Source organism: Lepus europaeus, chromosome 10, assembly GCF_033115175.1.
Source record: "Lepus europaeus isolate LE1 chromosome 10, mLepTim1.pri, whole genome shotgun sequence".
In the NCBI taxonomy this organism is placed as follows: domain Eukaryota; kingdom Metazoa; phylum Chordata; class Mammalia; order Lagomorpha; family Leporidae; genus Lepus; species Lepus europaeus.
In genome coordinates this window covers 44,087,331-44,106,226 of record NC_084836.1, presented here as the reverse complement: position 1 = coordinate 44,106,226, position 18,896 = coordinate 44,087,331, and the positions used below count along the sequence as shown (strand labels likewise).

The window sequence follows — 18,896 nt, the reverse complement described above, 5'->3', positions numbered from 1 at the left end:
TCAAACTGAAATTTTATTTAAAATGAAGAAAGGGTTCTTGAAAATGCTGGTGAATAAAGCAAAAGAATACACTGCTCTCTTCCTGCAAGTTAGCCAGCTTAGCCAAGTACAGGGCAATACACAGTACTTAATGCTGGTGGATTTTCACAGTTTATCGGTGTATAGATTATGAGAAGACTCTTGGTGTGTAACGCTTAGTTCTGGGGTTGCACCTTTACTGAGCGTGAACGAGAGCTCCTGCTCCTTGGCCATAACCAAATCCCTTAGGCCCAAAGTTCTTTGCATAACATCCTAGGAAAGAAAGAGTACAAGCCCATTAAGCTTTGTTAGCCTTGTTTAAGACAAGACAACCTCAGTATGCCAAAGAGTTGAACTTACTCTAATTGCAATATGTGCCTTTAAATGTCTTCAATCTATGAGACAAATTTCAGGCAATCTAGTTCCACAATGCTCATGGTCCCTTTGAGTATCAAGCATGAAGGACCAGGTAAATTATGTATCTGTTACCTTCATATGTCCACATGCTTTACTTAAAACAGGCTGGTATATTTACGGGAGAGTTTTAAATGACAGTAAATGGGCACTGTTTGTAGTTTTCTGCCATCTCTAAGTATCTGGGATGTGGCTTAACCTATGCTACAACACTTGCTTCAGGATATTTTATTTTCCCTATGTGCAGAGTATTTGTTTTGTTCTTGCTTAGTGCTGGTGACTTCGCATTAACCAGCAGTTTGTGTAGTATTTTCATATGGAGATCAGTGACAAATTTTACCTTTACAATAGATTTCTCCTTCCTTCTCAGTCAGAGTTGTTGATTCAAGACTCTTTCCACATTTTGCACATCGGAAACAGTTTTTGTGCCAGGGCTAGAAGCAACAGATGTGTTAGCACATGTGAGAGGCATGTTTCCTGCAGTATTTCTTTTAAAGATTTCTTTCTTGGAAAGGCACAATTAGGGGGAGGGAACATCTGTCCACTGGTTCACTACCCAAATGGCTGGGACAGGGCCAGGCTGAGGCAGGAGCCTGGAACTCCATCCTGGTATCTCACGTGGCAGGCAGGAGTCCCAAGTTCTTGGGCCATCTTCCACTGCAGAGAGCTGGGTGGGAAGCAGAGCAGCCAGGACTCAACCCAGTGCTCACAGGCAGCTTGACTCACTGCACCATAGTGCCAGCCCCCTGCAGTCTAACTCAGATATGTTGTGAGAGGTGACTTGGGAAGATCGACCCAATGCAAGTTCCTGATAGCTTTGGCTCAACATCATCAAGGAAGTTTACAGAGACTGTCGTCGGGGTCTTACATCCTAGGTCACCTGCAAAAAGGCAGTGCTTAAACTTTATTCCATGGACTGAGAGCTGCTAGGGAGCCTCAGATCTTGCCGAAAATCCGATGTGATGCTTTCAGGACTGCCTGTAGCCTTTCTGGGTGACAGCACTATAGCTCCAAAATGGTATGTGGTGATGGTTCCAAGTCTACATGCCCAGTAGGCAGCCAGTGACTGAAATCATTGTTTTAAACTACACTGAATAACGTGTACATTCCAGGTCTGTAACAGTCTGGCTTTTTAGGTGGCTTAGGCAAGAAAAGAAACTGGAGTCATTTGCTGTTAATTCAAAATAGCACTTTATGGGACCGGCACTGTGGCATAACGGGTAAAGTCATCACTTGCAGTGCCAGCATCCCATATAGGCATAGGTTCAAGTCCCAGCTGCTCCATTTCTGATTCAGCTTTTTGCTGTGGCCTGAGAAAGCAGTGGAAGATGGCCCAAAGTCATTGGGCCCCTGCACCCACGTAGGGGACCCAGAAGAAGCTCCTGGCTTTGGATTGGCCCAGCTCTGGCCATTATACCCATTTGGAGAGTGTACCAGCAAATGAAAGACCTCTCTCTGTAACTCTGCCTTTCAAATAAGTATCAAAAAAAAAAAAAAAAAAGGTACTTTACCTTTCCAGCTCCAATTATCTTCTCGGCAGCATATACAGAATCCCCACATCTGGAACACTTCTCAGCACCTCCATATTTCTGAGCAAATTTAGAAGTGTTCGGATTTGTTGTAGGTCTGTGAGGCTGAACACTTATGGAAAGGGGAAAAAAAAAAAGTTAATATTTTCAAAAATGCCTTTAAGTCCACAAGGTAGGAATGAGGGAAGTGCTATTCTATCTCAAGGCTAGATGCCTTTGCAGATAATACAGGAAAACAGAAGAAATTAATTTCAGGTGCTAGCCAGAGTTACTCCTTTACCCTGTACAGAGGCTCATTTTAAAGCCAGACAGTACTCCAAACTGTTAGAGCTGTCCGAGTCCAGAGAATTCATGTAACCTCAAGCATTAGTTTCTCTGCTCAGCAATTATGTTATGCCTTTTAAAAACCTACTACAGCACACTTTTTGACCCCAGATCCACATTAACGTCATTGGAATCACAACTAGCTTTTTCCTTCAGAGATTGAAAACAAATCTATGTTAAGTAGTTAGGTAATTCTGCATATAGGTCAGTTGCTTTAATAAGTACTTGATAACTAGAAAGTGAAATATGCTTTTCAAATTGCTTAACTTTTCCCAGTACATCCTGAATAGGGGAAAATGAATAAACGTTTCTTACTGTTTAGCTTTTTCTGTGGAGATGGTAATATTTCTGTCACTATTCACTGGGTGTATGTAGTTCTCAGTAGGAACTTTTTTCCCCATTTAGTAAAGTAGGTGTGCCTACTCTGTATATAACATCCTGAGGGGCTGTAATATTTAAGAATCTTGTTGAGAAGATACATAATGACAGTTGATACTTAGCTATCTGCTGATAACTTTTTTTCCATTAGGAAACATTTGCATTCTCTTTAGCTGCAAACTTATTTGACATCACATAAAATGTTTACTTAGAAATACCTTTTCATAAACAATTTACTCAAGTATTTCCCATGCATTTCCAATATATTATACACTTCTAGCTAAGCTTTTTTTTTTAACCATCTGATTTGGCCACTGGAAATCTTATTCTAATGACCAATACCAATTCAAAGTATTTCAATGTCCTTAATTTTCCAAAACTCTGCAACCTTCAGGTACACTTAAAAGTGATCTTTAAAAGATTATTAACATTTGAAGTTAGATTTCCATAAAGAATTTCCAAATCCAGCAGTCATTATAACAAGAACTTCTCGTATCACCCATCTGCCTTTAGAAAACTTTGAAGGGTTTGTTGCCTCCTATTATAGATAAGGAAATAGGGGCTCAGACATTAAATGAATGGCTAGAGAATCAGTAAACTGGTGAGCCTTAATAGAAAAATGCCCACTTTGGTACCAGAGCCTTTAAAGTTAACAGTGTTCTCTCAGAAAAAAACAGGAGATAATTCCAATTCCTAATCTGTTTGAGGAAAGTAACTTCTTGAGGAAAAAGCCTTACACAAAAAGTGACAGGAATTTTCATTGACATGAGAAAAAACTCATGATTCAGATACCACATTTTTCCACCACTGAATTTCATTACATCTGATCTCCAAAATGCTGTGAAATGCAAGTAAATTTAAATCACTTGCTTTTGAGACCACAAAGACTCCTTTATACTTCTTGGAATGCTATAAAACCAGGAGTAGAAATCACTGTAATAAGAACTTTGCTGGGACCCCAACTGTCAACATTTTGAACTTGAACCGTAATTTATATTAGAAAACCTAAGTCACATTTTGTTTGCTGAATTTCAGCTACAAATCTGGAAACTCCTGGGTTCCTGCCACTAGGTCACATTGCAAGAACTCATTTCTGAAGGTATCACACACTCTCCTATCTCACCTCTCTGGCTTGATGCCCAGTCTCTCACCACGGTCCATGTTGAGCGTGCCAGCACCCTGGCCATAACCGTAGCCTTTGGGCCCATACTTCTTTCCATAGCAGGATTTGCAGTAGATCTCTTCATCATGAATTGCCACTGTTGTGCTATCTAAATTTTTCCTGCAAACCACTGAGAAGGGGGGAAAGTTAGACTTTTACACGTGTTCCATTGACACCGTTTCTAACAGTGGGGGCGGAGTTGGTCTATAGTCGGTAAAGGCAGAGACCCTCACATTCCTAGTTTACCCTGTGATTTCCCCAAAGCCATGATATCACCTGGACTGATCAGCTGCACTTGAGGAGAGTTTCTGCCTCCACAGATATGATAAAGGGATCAGAATTTTAATATCCAGCAGAGTTTTCAAAGTGATTTGCTATTCTGGCAGACGGGAGAGAAGTTTCAGACAGCTATAATTACATGAACAGAAGGAGTAAAATGAACAGTGCCTTACTCCCACCCTCAACACAATTTTTTCATCTATCTTTACCAGGCATTGTCAGGCCACAACCGAACAAAGAAAAGAGTTATTTTGGTGCCTCTGTGGCACCTCCCACCCAAAATGCATCCTTCCGGGATAGAAAGTTTTGAATCCAGGATTCTAGTTTTCATCACTAGTCTGGAGTGGGGAAAAGTGTGATGCTTTCATCTACCCTCCAACTTCTCCAGCAGTGATAAGTATGTCTGAAACTCACCAAGTGTTTAAAGTCTGCTTTTGTTTTCCCTTCTGTCCCAAAGGAGATTCATACATTCTTTCTTGATGGATTTCTCGCCACAAGACATTTCCACATAGCCCACTTCATAAAACTGCCAAATGTCATCATGTTTTATCCAGACATTATTTCACTTTCTAAAACTTCAGTTAAGCTTGAGAAAAATAGTACAGTGTGAGAGACCATGCTGGTCACACAATCAGGCAGCTGGAAATCGAAGAGTGTGTCAAAGAGGGGTTTCCTTCCCCAAATAGGAGGGAGGAGGGAGACAGCAAGACGGAAGGGAAAAACAAGCTGGCCAATTGAAAAGAATTTAAGTGTTCTATTATCTTAGACTGAAGTCTTGGCTTCTGGAACCTAATTGTTATGGCTAAAAAGTGACAAAATGTATTTGCTTAAAGATACAGCTAACCTAAAATTATTCCATTGCCTAAGTACAGATATTCTTACTGGACAGAATAAATGTAAATAAGTAAAATCTGCTTTAAAACCATGTATTAACCAAGGTATGCTTGTAGGAAAATTAAACATAACCACCCATCTCTCCCTGTTCTCATTCCCATTCTCTGTAGTAAAGTTCTTAGAGGTCTGCAAACCACTCTGAGTTATTTCCTTCAAAGGCTTTAGTCAGCAGAGACCAATGTTAGGAAGGAGTAAAAATGGCCAGTAGAAAACTTGCCAGTTAGTAAACACTAACTTTAGATGAAACAATAATTTCTAAAGTATTTGCATTTTTGTTCTTTTGCTTTCTTGGTTACAAAACTGCTGAAAAGTATTCTTTGAAAAACAAAAAGTAACAAAAAATGGCTAGACCAAATCTGAGGAACAGTAGCTACTATGGAGGTTTCATAGCAAACACTCGCTTGTGATATTTTTTCTGACTGCAACGTTTCACTGTCTGTGAAACAATCCTGACACCTTGAATGCTGAGACAAAGAACAATGCAGGGTTTTTCTGAAGATGACTTCTTAATGTCACTTAAATTTTAACATATGGCTTCTTACAATAATTTTGACTACAATGAATAGAGCAGGTATCTGCACTCTAGGTGGCTTCCTCTGACCTAATAAATCTTTCATTAAAGAAAACTCATCAAAAGATGAATTAATGAAGACTTTGGTAAAGCCACTCCTTTAGTGCCTTAAAAGTGAAGACGTTGTTGTCAGACAACCTGCGGGGGCTGGGCTGCTCTCCTGTGAGTGTTCTCGTGGCTAGAGTCTGCTGTCTGGAGAGCATGCGGGCAGGTGGTGGTCTGAAACAGTCACTGAGATTTCCCATGCAGTACTTCCCAGTTTGCCCCTGAGGTGTTCACACCTAACCTCCTGTCCCTCAAGTTGAGAATGTAAATAACTAGAACTCTGGACATTCACTCAGAATAAAATTTGACCAAAATATCTGAATTTTAATTATGAGTGCAATACCAATTAAGCAAGGTTTCAAAGAGCCAACCAGACGAGAAAGCTGGAGTGTCACTAAAAATCTGGAGCCATGCCCTTAGAATGTGCCAGAAACTGTTAGGTGCCAGACTCCATCATGACACTGAGCTCTCAGGGAAGCAAACGAAACAGACATGGCAACTAAGTGGAAGCCAAATGGCTACACCGAAGGCCAAGAGCTTCTCGTGTCCAGGCTGTTAAGCTCAGCACTTGCATACACCTCAGGGAACTTCCAGATAAAACCACTTGTGCATCTAAAAACCACTGTGCATCTCTATTAGCAAAACTACATTTAAACAGGTAAATGGAAGCTTTTGACACATGCATGCTGTGAACGAAGGAGCACGGAGGACACTTACTGCATAGGAAGCAGCAGCGGTGGAAGCTCCTCCCATCGCACTGCACTTCTTCTGCATGGTACACAGTCCTCCCGCAGGCCCCACACTTGTTGCCACCTCCCCAGACAGGCATTCTGTAAAGATAAAGGATTCATTAGAATGATCTACCCAACTTTTCTGACAAGCTCCCTAAAAGGCTGTTTAAACCCTGGGACAGGCCAGCGCTGTGGCACAGTGAGTTAATGCCTTGCCTGAGGCGCCAGCATCCAATTTGGGTGCCGGTTTGAGTCTCTGCTGCTCCTCTTCTGATCCAGCTCTCTGCTATGGCCTGGGAAAGCAGTAGAAGATGGCCCAAGTCCTTGGGCCCCTGCGCCCACGTGGGAGACCCAGAGGAAGCTCCTGGCTCTGGATCAGCGCAGCTCCGGCCGTTGCGGCCAATTGGGGAGTGCACCATCGGATGGAAGACCTCTCTCTGCCTCTGCTCTGTGTAACTGACTTTCAAATAAATTTAAAAAAAAAAAAAAAAACACCCTGGGACAGCTGCAGGTTTTAATTTATTAATCTGAAAGAGTGACACAGAGACAGGTCTTCCATTCACTGGTTCACTCCCCAAATGGCCACAAAAACCTGGGCTGGGCCAGGCCAAAGCCAGGAGCTTCTTCCAGGTCTTCCACGTGGGTGCAGGGGCCCAAGCATCTGGGCCATCCTCCACTGCTTTCCTAGGCCAGTAGCTTAACCCACTGTGCCACAGCACCCACCCTCAGATTTTCTTTATTAACCACTCTGACCACTTATTTTCAAGGCCTGTGTTTCTCCGACATAACCTCATGTCTTCTCTCAAATTACAGCTGTCATGAGGAAACTGAGAAAAACGTATGCATGACGAGCCAAAGAGGCCTGCATTCAGTGCAACAGTGCAGGATAGCAGACACGACACAAACCCTGGCTCTAGAATCCACAGCAGATAAGGAAACGTGAGAAGTGAAAAGGCAAACATGGGCTTCTCCAATACCTTCACTTTCCATGAATGTTCGTAAAACTCAGCTGCAGAGCTTCCTCTTGGGTAGGAACTTTTATTGCATTTAATAACATTCTAGCACCAAATTCTTATCATTTAACAAACACAAGCTATAACACACTTGCTAGGGGGAAAGAAAGGGTGTTGCCCTGTAAGAGCAGGTTTTGTATTTGTCTTCTGCAGTTGTGTATAATTACTGCCTAAGTTGTGTCTGCGACTGGTACAGATGCCAGCATGGAGACTGCTGTGACCACAATAGCCAGCCACCCAGATGGCTGTGACTTAGGTCTCTGTGCCTCACTGAGACCAAGGTCCACACCAGGTTCTAGTCCCGGTTGCCCCTCTTCCAGGCCAACTCTCTGCTGTGGCCGGGGAGTGCAGTGGAGGATGGCCCAAGTGCCTGGGCCCTGCACCCCATGGGAGACCAGGAGAAGCACCTGGCTCCTGCCATTGGATCAGCACGGTGCGCCGGCCGCAGCACGCCAGCTGCGGCAGCCATTGGAGGGTGAACCAACGGCAAAGGAAGACCTTTCTCTCTGTCTGTCTCTCTCTCTCTCACTGTCTACTCTGTCAAAAAATAAATTAATTAAAAAAAATGAATCTTAATGAAGAATGGGATGGGAGAAGGACTAGGAGATGGGATGGTTTGTGGGTGGGAGGGAGGTTATGGGGGGAAAAACCGCTATAATCCAAAAGTTGTGCCTTCGAAATTTATATTAAAGAAAAGTTCTTTTTTAAAAAAGGGAAGTGCTGCTAAAGCAGAAAAGATCAAAGAAACTTCAGTCTCAAAAAGGGAGGTGGTGAATTCTCATCCTAACCTATGAAGACAGTCCAGACCCCAACAATTTCCTGCCCACTAAGATAAGGACATTGCAAAACAAAGATCTAGAGAATTCATCACTGTGCTGGGTGTCTTACTTGTTTTAGGAATAGCTTTTTCAGTTTCTTCCACAAAAGCAATTATATCCCTCCCTCCCTCCCACACACACACACATACACACACACACACGGAGGGAGGGCGGGCAGAGGTATCTCCCATTCACAGGTTCACTCCCCAAATGCCTGCATCAGCTTCAGATGGGTCAGGACCAAAGCTCTAACCCATGATCTGCACACGGTGGTGGGAACACAGCTATTTGAGCCATCATCTGCTGCCTCCCAAGGACTGCAGTAGTATAAAGCTGGAGTCAAGAGTCGGAGCCGAAATTGAACCCACACTCTCCAGTGAGACATGGGATCTTAAGCACTAGGCCAGATACCCACCCCTTTAAAATAATTTTTCTTTGAGATGGAGCAATTTGGAGAGTGAGCATCCATCTACAAGTTCTCTCTCCTAATTCCCACAACAGCTGGGAATGGCTTGGAGCTGAAGCCAGAAGGGAACTCAATCCATGTGAGTGCGGTAACCCAATCACTTGAGCCATCATGGTTGCCTCTCAGGGTCTTCCCTAGCAGGCAGCCAGAGTGGGTCATTGAACTCAAGCTCTCTGATATCAGATGCAGGCATATCTGCCCCCTCCTAATCTCTTTTTTAAACACACGTCATTCAGAGGAGCAGGTACTAAAATGTGGTGTAATGATGGTCCACTATGCTGGTTACCAATTCAAGACAAAATTGCAACAAGCATTTGAAGCTTTTTTTTTTTTTTTTTTTTGACAGGCAGTTAGACAGAAAGGTCTTCCTTCCATTGGTTCACTCCCCAAATGGCCACTATGGCTGGAGCTATGCCGATCTGAAGCCAGGAGCCAGGTGCTTCTTCCTGGTCTCCCATGCAGGTGCAGGGCCCAAGCACTTGTGCTATCCTCCACTGCCCTCCTGGGCCACAGCAGAGAGCTGGCCTGGAAGAGGAGCAACCAGGACAGAATCCGGCGCCCCGACTGGGACTAGAACCTGGTGTGCCCGTGCCGCAGGTGGAGGATTAGCCTAGTGAGCCGCGGCGCCGGCCATTCTTATATACTCTTAAGCCACACCAATCAACGACTTGAGCGATGGACTCATTTTGTTGAGCAGAATCAGTCTGTACTTAGAAGCTAAAACAAAATGGTCCTTAAGCTAGAGAAAAGCACTGGTTTAGATACTGATTCTTCATCCATTTTATGCTGCTAGAATACCTGAAACTGGGTCATTTATGAACTACAAAATTTCTCAGTTTGGAGGCAGGAAGTCCAAGATTAAGGCATCAACCGGTTCCGTGTCTGGGGAGTGCCCAGTCTCCACTTTCAAGATGGTGCTTGCACACTGCATCCTCCAGAGGGAAGGAGTGCTGTTCCTTACATGGGAGGACAGGAGAAAGCCAAAGTCACACTGCAAGCCTTTTTCAGTGGTGGTACCGCAGTTAACCAAGCACTTCCTATCAGGCTCCACCTCCAGACACAGCTGCATGGAGGACTGAGTTGCAACATGAGTTTTGGAGGGGACAAAACATTCAAACAGCAAACCGAAGCTCCAGGGCTGGAATGAGGCTTAGCCATGGGCAATAAGATTAGGGCATCCACCCTTCTTGCCACAATTATTGACAAGAAGGAACGGGCACATACCCAATCTACTTCAATGAAAGTTAAACTCACAGCCTTGCTTTAGAATTTTGTGAATATGGACTTGGAGGTGCTAGCAACGCAAAGAACTAGAATGGTTTCTAAGAACTTAAGAATGAAGCTAGCAGAGAGAAAAATAAAGATGGTTTAGAGCGTCTCAGCTTGAGTCCAGCTGTTTCTCATCTTATCCTGCACTACTCAGTTATATGAGCCAATAAATTCCTTTTAAAGCACTTTGGAATTGGAGCTCCTGTTCCTTTAAACAAACATCACACCACACACAAAGACATGGAAGGTATGACTAGTTATCACTAACCCTTCAACCTCGATTGCAAAAAGCCTATTTCTTTTATATGAACACAAGAAAAGTAATTCCTAGAGTTCACAAATTGTATATGGCTGTGAAGGCATGCACGTAGGATCAGTACCTTGCAACAACTGGGCGCTTTTGTAGTTATATGAAATTGTTTATTCCCTTCCCTGGAGACAGGTGCTCCATTGTTTAAATCCAGAGTGAAACTCGAGTCTGACTGTAAAACTTCAGATACACAGCTCTGGTTCTAGTAGCCTGCACTGTCCCAAGACTGGAGTGCAGTCAGTGACTGACTTTCCCCTTGCCTCCAAGGTGACCCGAGTATTGGAATGCCCATGGATAGGACAAGACATTGCTGGCAGTCCTTTTATGATACCTGCGGAAAGCAAAGTCCAACACAGGCCAGGTGTAATGATACTACAAATACTCGTGTTGAATCCCAAGCACCAGCTGGCTCTCAAAATACTCTGCTTGCCAAAACATTTCTGACTGCCGCACTGGTCCGGGCATTAGGAAGTGAACTGTTTGGTATCAACCCGGTTATCTTTCATTTTCACACATTGTTTTGGAACAATCATCAACAAGGAGCTAGACTTCTATCAAGACTGAGGTCAGAGAAGGTTGCCTCTAATATTTAAAAATATATTCTTAAAAACCTAACTAGTCAGTGTATGTTATTCTCTTCCATGCCTATGAAGAGCAGCATGGATTTGTTGAGGGGAAGAACCTATCTTCCCTCTGTTTCTGTAATTCTAGGTCACATTAAATTCACCTGGTACAAGTCAACTCTTTCTACTGTATGCATGACACCAGCCCAATGTGTGTGTCAGATCTCAGGAAACACTCAAATTCCACAACACTCAACTTCCTGTAAGTTACAGCTTCTGCTCCTCGAGAAAGGACCACATCTCTGCGTTCCTTACATCATCTACCAGAGTATTTAGCTATATCAAAGTATTTAAAGTTCTACCCAAAGGGTTTTCTTTCCTTTTTTTAAAGAAAAAAAAAAAAAAAAGATTTGTTGATTCTATTAAAAGGCAGAAGGACATAGAGAAACAGAGACAAAGACCTTCCATTGGCTGGCTCACTCTCCACACGGCGCCAACAGCCAGGTTAGGGCCAGGTCAGAGCAAGAACTCCTCCATCCTGGTCTGATACATGGGTGGCGGGGGCCCCAGCACTTGGGCCATCCTCTGCCGTCTTCCCCGATGCCTTAGCAGGGAGCTGGATCAGGAGCAGAGCTGCATCACAGTGCCAATCCCCATTTAAGGGCTTTCCTGGGGATTGCTGTTAACAGATTTACTTACTTCAAAGTTTATTACTTAAAATAATTTAATTTTATTATATAAATTTATTACTTATAATTTACTTATTTGAAAGAGTTACACAGAGGGAAGGAGAGATTAAGAGATCTTCCATATACTTGTTCCCTCCCAGCCAAAGTCAGGCGTCAGTAACCCCATTCAGGTCTCCTGTGTGGGTAACAGAGTCCACTACCTTCCCAGGCACGTTAGCAGGGAGCTGGACTGGAAGCAGAATTGCTGGGACCTGAAGGTGCTGATGTGGAATGGCTGCCCCATGAGCCTGTACCACAATGCTGGTGCCTCCTGAGGATTTACGGAATCACCTTTAATGTGATAAAAGCCAATGACGCAAGAGATGATGCAAATGACGCTCAGAAAGCGTCAGCAACATTTATGTTTTCTAAAGTAGATCATGAATAGTTGGGCATCCTTAATACTATTCTCTAGTTTGTGTGCCTGAAACATCTTACAGTGGATGGCAGGAGAGGGGGCAGGCTGATTGGTTTAGACAGACCTGGATTAACTCCAGTATTGCAACAGTTGTGCAGTCCTGGGTTTAGTTTTCTTATCTTCTAACTGGAGAAAGGTGGCTCTGTCTACCTCAGAGAGAGGGAGGTACTGTGAAGATAAAATAAAGAAACAATTACTTAGAGGAATCCAGTAATTGCTAGGTTGAAGATGGAGGGGGCATCTCGTACTATCCATCCTGCTTTCAGTACTCCAGGAAGAAAATCCAACGATCATTGCCTAAGGGACACAGCTATACACCTACAAACCACGTAAAGGAAAAACCATCTTATCAGTCGGTCAAACTTTTCCTGGGATGCCAAACATGGTACAACTGTAACAGTTCCCCTGACGGTAGTGACCGTCTAAGAAAATGAAGTTCAGATTCACACTGAGGCAGAAGCTCTTTGGACATCTCCTGAATCCGGCAGAAGGAAGTGCACCTCTATCACTCTTGGCATGGCTGTGCGTAGGAGACTGCAAGGCTTCACTTTTCCTACAAGCCTTTGGCTGTACTACTTCATGACAGCTGCCATTCATCACAGCAATTGGATCTGCACTGAGCAATGGGGAGCTTCATACCTTTCCTGAATCCTGTGCATCCATTTACAGAATGCAAAGGACAGAAATAAAATCCTATTTTACACACATCTCAAAAAAAAGTAGGCCAAACACAAGCTTATTCTGTTTCTCAGTCTCGTTCTTCGATTTCTCAATCAAGCACTAGAATTTACGCACCGTGATAGATTCAAAAGCTTGGCCAGGAGCCGAACACCTACGGTCACCTTTTCCTTGATCCTTCTTTTCAGCTGAACTCCTGGACTTATCCCTTTCCCCTATAGAAAAATTATAGTCTAAATCTGAATCACCTGTGGTAAAGTTACCTGGTTTCCTAGTGAACAAACTGAAAGCTGCAAAATGATTACAAAGATCATTCTTGTACCACAGCTGCTGCACTTAGCACCTTATCTTAGGACCCCAATGACTTCATTCCATGCATTTTGGGTCCACATGTCGCCACTCAGTTTCAGCTGTCTGCTCTAACATTAAAGGTTTGGGGTGACTCTGCCTATAAATCCAGATTCTAAGTGCTTCCAGAAGGCTTGGCATCGTCTTACTACATATGAGTCTGTTATTACACTAGAATGTGGCTACAACCCAATTTGCCAAAAGGAAGAACTTAGTATGAAGGATTTTGCTTCTTAAAGTTAGTAGAAATATCCCTAATTACAAAGATTTTTTAGCAAGGTCAGGATTTCAGGCCTGTAGATACTTGGAAATACTCAATGCCTGTTTCAAATTTTTTTCTTCTACTACCCAGTTTACCTGCATATTCAAGCTCCTTTTGACTCACTAGATACTATGAACCAAAGATGTTTTAGTAATCTGGCATCTGTTCCATTCGGCTCTTCCTCCCAAAGTCACATCCTCAGCCTGGCCTTTAAGACGGCTCAGCTCAAGGGTGAAACACAGCGTGGGTTCTGGAGTCAACAAAGTGTCAGTGCTCTCACTTGTAAACCAAGGATAACTATCTTGGAAGAGAGTTTAAGAGGACTTGATAGGAAAATGTGTCTATAACAGGCACTCAACAAATGATAGTCTTTGTTTTCAATATTTTACGTTGTTCAACCTTTGCTATCAGTGTATGTGTGTGTGTGGGTGTGTGTATACACATACTAATCTTTCCCTACCCATCATACATCCATTCTCTCATTATGCTCCTATTCTCTCTCAAGCCAAATACTTACCATCCTCCTTCATCCAACTACATCCTGACTTCATTTCTGTGTCTCACGGGACTGGTTTAGAATAGGGACAGCTTGCAAAATACTGTGCAATGCTTTACTGATTATGAAGCCGTCCAACATTTTATAAGCTGTATGCTGGGTTAGGAGTTGAGAATAAAACGGTTATAAGCAAAGGTGCCCGTTTCTCAGGGAATTCTACTTTGGTAAAATATACATATTGTACATGTAATACAATATAACCAGCGATAGAGAGGCATGTAGAAAGGGCTTTTGGAAGTCTGTGTGGTTTATTTTTTTACAGAGATGGAAAAATGGTTTCTTGTTGCAAACCCACTGATAGTGCATTCCTGAACTTACACTGAAGATTATCAAGTGCAGTCAAAGTAATTAGTAACACTTGCCATGAAAACAATGGCATACATGCCACCTCTTAGGGCTTCCCTGGTGTAAAAGATCATGAAGAAAACAGCATGGAGACTGGAATCACACAGACCTAAGTCTGAAATCCAGTTATCGGCTCCGTGAACTCAGCCAACTTCCTTAACTCCTGAGCATCAATGTCTTCCTGTTAGAACATGAAAATGGAGAACTCACAGGTGACTGTGACAACAGTTGTAAAGTACCTGGAAAAATGCCAAGACCACAAATTTTGACTTTCTTTTCCTTTAGCAACATTGCTGGAACTGAACCGGGCCACCCAGCTCAGGCATTAGACTAGTCACTGAGGTCACCGACCAGAGCCACACACACAAACCCTCTGTAAGGAACACTAAGGGATACAGCCATTGAAGTCACTGAGAATGATCAATCCCTGAGTGACCAAATCAAGCACAGGAGTGCCTTCCTCTCTACCCAGCTTCACCTACCCCGCTGGCATTAAGTCCCCTCTGTCTACCAACCTCACAACCAAACCACTACTTCCAACCAAAAACCTGGCACTCATTTCTGCTAACTGAAGTCTAACCTCACTCCAGTGTTTACCTCAGCCTTGCCATTCTCACTAATCCTGTATCCTGTAGTCACTTAAGTCACATTGAGTACAGCAAAATTCTGGACAGATTTGGATCACTACTTGCCAAAACACTTAATTAAAATGTAGCTTATGCCGTAAGCTGGGTAACCATAACACCCAATATGTGCCACACAATCCACCTTCTGTCCAAAGTACAAGATAAGTAATTATTCAAACAATTTAGCATTCGCATGATTTTTACATGTAGCCAGGCCTAGATTTATATGCCAATACCAGAGTTTATTTGCCAGATGATCTTGGGTTGTCTATGTGATCTGCTAGCTTTCTAATTTTAAAAATGGAAATGTTTAAGACAGTCTGAGATGAAACAATATATGCAAGATGCAAACAATATGACAGGCAGTAATTATAAATATTTATATGAAGTTTACTATATGGCTTAGCTACCTTAGTTTATTTACATTAAGTTTTTAATCCTCTCAGCTAAAGTATACATTATCATTATTCCCACTTCATGGGTGGAGAAGATGAGGCACTGAGATAGAGTGGCTCCCGACTCTGAAAACAGAATTACCAATTCAACTTAAAAATGAACACCAACAAAACTCAAAAGTTCTGAGTTTTCTGCCCAAAATCAAACCACTGCTGGCTACATAGAGGTAGGACTGTCCCCTCTGGCAATGGCATGGGTTCTTTTCAACTTGGTACTATCTTGTACTCTGTGGATTCTTTTCAATTCTCTGAGGACTCAATTTTCTCTTCATTTTCTCTTGGAAGTGTTATTACTCCACCATGAAATGTTCTGTCCTAGAGCGATTTGAAGACGTATCTGGCCCTAATGTATTACACAGACTCTGATCTTTTCTTATTAGACTAATAATAAAATCAGTAGTTCTAACAGTGTTGGCACACTGAGATTGTAAATGAAAAACTAAGGGGCCTGATAAGCTTTCCAAATGATCCACAATACGCTTCTACTGGCCCTTCCTCTAATAAAATTTTCAACAATCAGAAACTGTCAGACTCTTCCACCATCCAGACTGAGAAATACTGCCGTAAATCAAAATTCTTAACCAGGGAGGACTGATAGATCCCTTTAAATTTAGGGGAATTGGTGAACTTGCCACTGTGTACTTTATTTTATGCACTTAAACATGCTTTGCGAAGGGGTCCGGCAGTCTCAATGTCACAGGTATGTGAGACAAAGCGAGAAAGTCCCATCAAGACCCCAAGGGAATCTGGGGTTGCCATTCTCAGAGCCCAAGGGACTACATGAAAACACCAGCCCAGGAAATGATACAGTACATCAAGGAAACCTCTAGCTGTCTGCATTGGGACCACTAGTGAAGGCCTGGGAGACACTGTGAAATTCCCTAACATGTCCCTCCTGGAACAGACTTTCACTGGTAGCCGTTCCCCCACAGGTTCAACACATTACAGACCACCGTCTAATTACAAGGAGCCTCTCAGGCTGAGCAGGGCTTTATCCAGGCAGCAGTGTGCTTCATGACAACCCTGCAAGAAGTACGCCATGACGTCATTTTATAAGCTGAAGTAACCTGCCTGTGAGCAAACCTATGGGACAGACTGTGGGCCTGACTGGCTTTGGCCCTACCCTTTTTGCCAGGCCATCCTTACTCGCCCTGAGGCCTGTCTTTCTTGTTAGACTCATCTCATTTTTGGCATAAGAGAAGTTGGGAACCCAGATCATGAATGAAAGCTATGTTGGCAGAGCTGTGTGTGGACCCAGGCTTCAAAGGTTCCCCATTTATTGTTGGACCTTCTACTCTATGAACATCCTCGGTGCTTCAGGATAAAATTCAATTTTCCCCAAATCCAAGTGCTTTTCCAGTTGCACCAGGAAAGGCCTCCAGTCAGTAGTACTTTCAGCACAGTACTTAGCACAGACTAGTGTCATGCAGTATTTGATCCATCTGAAAGAATCCCTTAAAAACTTCTGATAAGCTTCACACCAAGTCTGCTAACACTACGTGAGTCAAATTACATCTTTGGTCTCCTCACCTGCACTCTTACTCCCTCTCTCATTCCTTCCATTAACCCATATTTGGCTCTGATTCAACATGTTCAAGGCACCCAGGCAAACACTGAATTTCAAAGACTCAGAGAATGTAGATCCTGCCTCTAAGGAAACAGGGCTCTGAAAGACCAAACAAAATGCAAAGGAAAAAGAACCTGAGAGATACTGAGGAAATTATCAGATAACTAATAGAACTGTGACCCAGATAGCAGTGGAGGAAGGGCACAGAGTATTTAAAAGAATCGCAGTTTGGGGTGCGGTTTAGCAATTATGTGCTTTCCCCTTTTCAATCCCATCCTCCCCAACTCTCCCTGGGAAAATGTGAATGGGAGGGGGGGAAGCTTTGTGGTGCGATGGATTAACTCCCGGCTGCCCTCCTTCCCAGCCAGCTCCCTGCTAATGCACCTGGGAAGGCAGCGAGCAGCCCCCAGTGCTTGGGCCCCTGCCACTCATGTAGGATGGAGTTCTGGGCTCCTGGCTTTCCAGCCATTTGGGGAGTAAATCAGCGGATTTAAGATCTTTTTTCCCATCATTCTGTTTTTCAAACAACAAAATAAATCCAAAAAAAAAGAAAAGAAAAACGTGAGTCAAAGTATGGCCAACATTGGGCTGCCCTATTACAATTCTTGGCATTTTAAAAGGAGCGCTTTGGTACAGGTTAATTACAAAAGTCAGGAACTAGAGGCTGTTTTCACTTGCAGAGTTTAAATACTACCCAAATGAAAGCAATGCTCTGCATGGAACACCACTCTCAAGTGAAAACCTATGTGGTTTGCAGGCTGCAAGCAAACAGGTTAAACGCGTTGGGTAACCCCTTAATCCAGTATCTTTCACCAAAGGTCCAGGCTTAGAAGAGGGAAGGGATCCTTGCCTGGGAAGCCCTCCCCTGCCCCCGGGAAGGGGGTAGGGGTTGGGGCGGAGTGCCTGCCTGCTGGAGCTCCGGGACCCCGCTCTTTAACCCAGGGTAATTTTCCCTGTCCAGTACCTGTTGCAGACTCTTACAGCCACCATTCCGCTCCCCCTGCTTGGAGCTGAATGGTGGAAAGTTCTGGAAAAACCGAAGAGTGACCAACAGCTTCACGCAGCCGGTACTGGGTGGGCAGAGGCCACCACACAATGGGGTTGCCCGGGGCTCAGCGCGGTTGCACGGAAAGGTTTCTGGGCATTAGAAGCCCCCAACTCACCCCCGCCCTGAGCGCACACCCGGCCCCCGCCTGCGCCGGCGACGGGGAAAGGGGCTCAGCGGTCCTAAAACGCGGAGCAGCAGCAACAGGAACCCCGGGGACGCCGCCTCGGCCCAGAGGAACCCGGCAAGGGGAAACTAACGGTCAGGCCGGATTTCTTCCCTCCCACGGGCGCGCGCAACGAGCAGGTGTTTTGGGGGCAACGGAGTGGAAAGTGGGGAGCGGGGTGGGGACAGGCGGCGCCAGCAGGGCAGCCTGACTCGGGGGAAGGGGGCGCTGCACGGCGGAGACGTTCCCAGCCTACTCACTCAAGTCAGAGACGCGGAGTCTCCCCGCGAGCCGAGCAGCCGAACCTCGTCGTGAACAACCGCGCAGGGAATGCGAACGCCCGAGCCCGGCGCGGCGCGCGCTGCGGTCAATTTAAACACACGCCAGTGGGCGTGGCCTGCCTCCGCCCCGCCCCCGCCCCGCGGCGGATCCTGGGACTCGCTCCCGCAGGTGTGGGGGTCTGACGCAGGCGGGAAACACACGCAAGTGGGTGGGCGTGGCCTGCCTCCGCCCCGCCCCCGCCCCGCGGCGGATCCTGGGACTCGCTCCCGCAGGTGTGGGGGTCTGACGCAGGCGGGGTGCGCGCGCTGCTCGCCTGCGGGCCGAGGACCCGAAAGACAAAAGGCAGGCATCCCGCCTCTTCCTGCTGCTTCCCGCGCCACCCAAGTCCTGGGGTCCCTCCCGACCACAGCCTGCAGCGCCCAGAAGCCGTTGTGGGTGGGGAAGGGGGGTCCTCGCCCTCCGGGAAAAGCCCCGCCGCCCGGCAGTGGCTCTCCGCGTGGCGGGCGCTGCGTTCCTTCGGGAGGGAACAATACGGGGCTGGGGGCGGGAAATGGGCCAAGCGGGGATTCCCAGCGCCCTCCCGTGTGCCTTGTCCTTTTAGGTAAACTGAACTCCATTGCCTTGCCCAGGGCACAG

At 44.8% G+C, this 18,896-nt stretch overlaps 1 protein-coding gene across 3 annotated transcripts; it reads right to left on the bottom strand.

The window, feature by feature from the left end:
• CSRP2 (cysteine and glycine rich protein 2) lies at window positions 1–18,346 on the bottom strand. Of its 3 annotated transcripts, XM_062203170.1 has the most exons (7): window positions 18,239–18,329; window positions 11,995–12,098; window positions 6,332–6,444; window positions 3,787–3,955; window positions 1,944–2,073; window positions 773–866; window positions 1–291 (listed from the first exon to the last, which is right to left on the bottom strand). In XM_062203170.1, the coding sequence occupies exons 3-7, from the start codon at window positions 6,441–6,443 to the stop codon at window positions 215–217; spliced, it is 582 nt and encodes a 193-aa protein (XP_062059154.1). In that variant the 5' UTR covers window position 6,444; window positions 11,995–12,098; window positions 18,239–18,329; the 3' UTR covers window positions 1–214. The 3 variants fall into 3 exon arrangements, with proteins under 3 accessions (XP_062059154.1, XP_062059153.1, XP_062059155.1); XM_062203169.1 differs by lacking the exon at window positions 11,995–12,098 and having other exon boundaries at window positions 18,239–18,346; XM_062203171.1 differs by lacking the exons at window positions 6,332–6,444; window positions 11,995–12,098; window positions 18,239–18,329 and adding an exon at window positions 3,429–3,501 and having other exon boundaries at window positions 3,787–3,910.
• Between the last annotated feature and the right edge of the window lie 550 nt (window positions 18,347–18,896).

Coding starts and splice junctions, on each gene's coding strand:
- CSRP2 (XM_062203169.1), bottom strand. CDS start 6,443: ATGCCTGTCTGGGGAGGTGGCAACAAGTGTGGGGCCTGCGGGAGGACT. Junction 867..1,943: donor AGATAATTGGAGCTGGAAAG/GTAAAGTACCTT, acceptor TGTTGCTTCTAG/CCCTGGCACAAAAACTGTTT. Junction 292..772: donor AGGAGAAATCTATTGTAAAG/GTAAAATTTGTC, acceptor TTTCTTTCCTAG/GATGTTATGCAAAGAACTTT.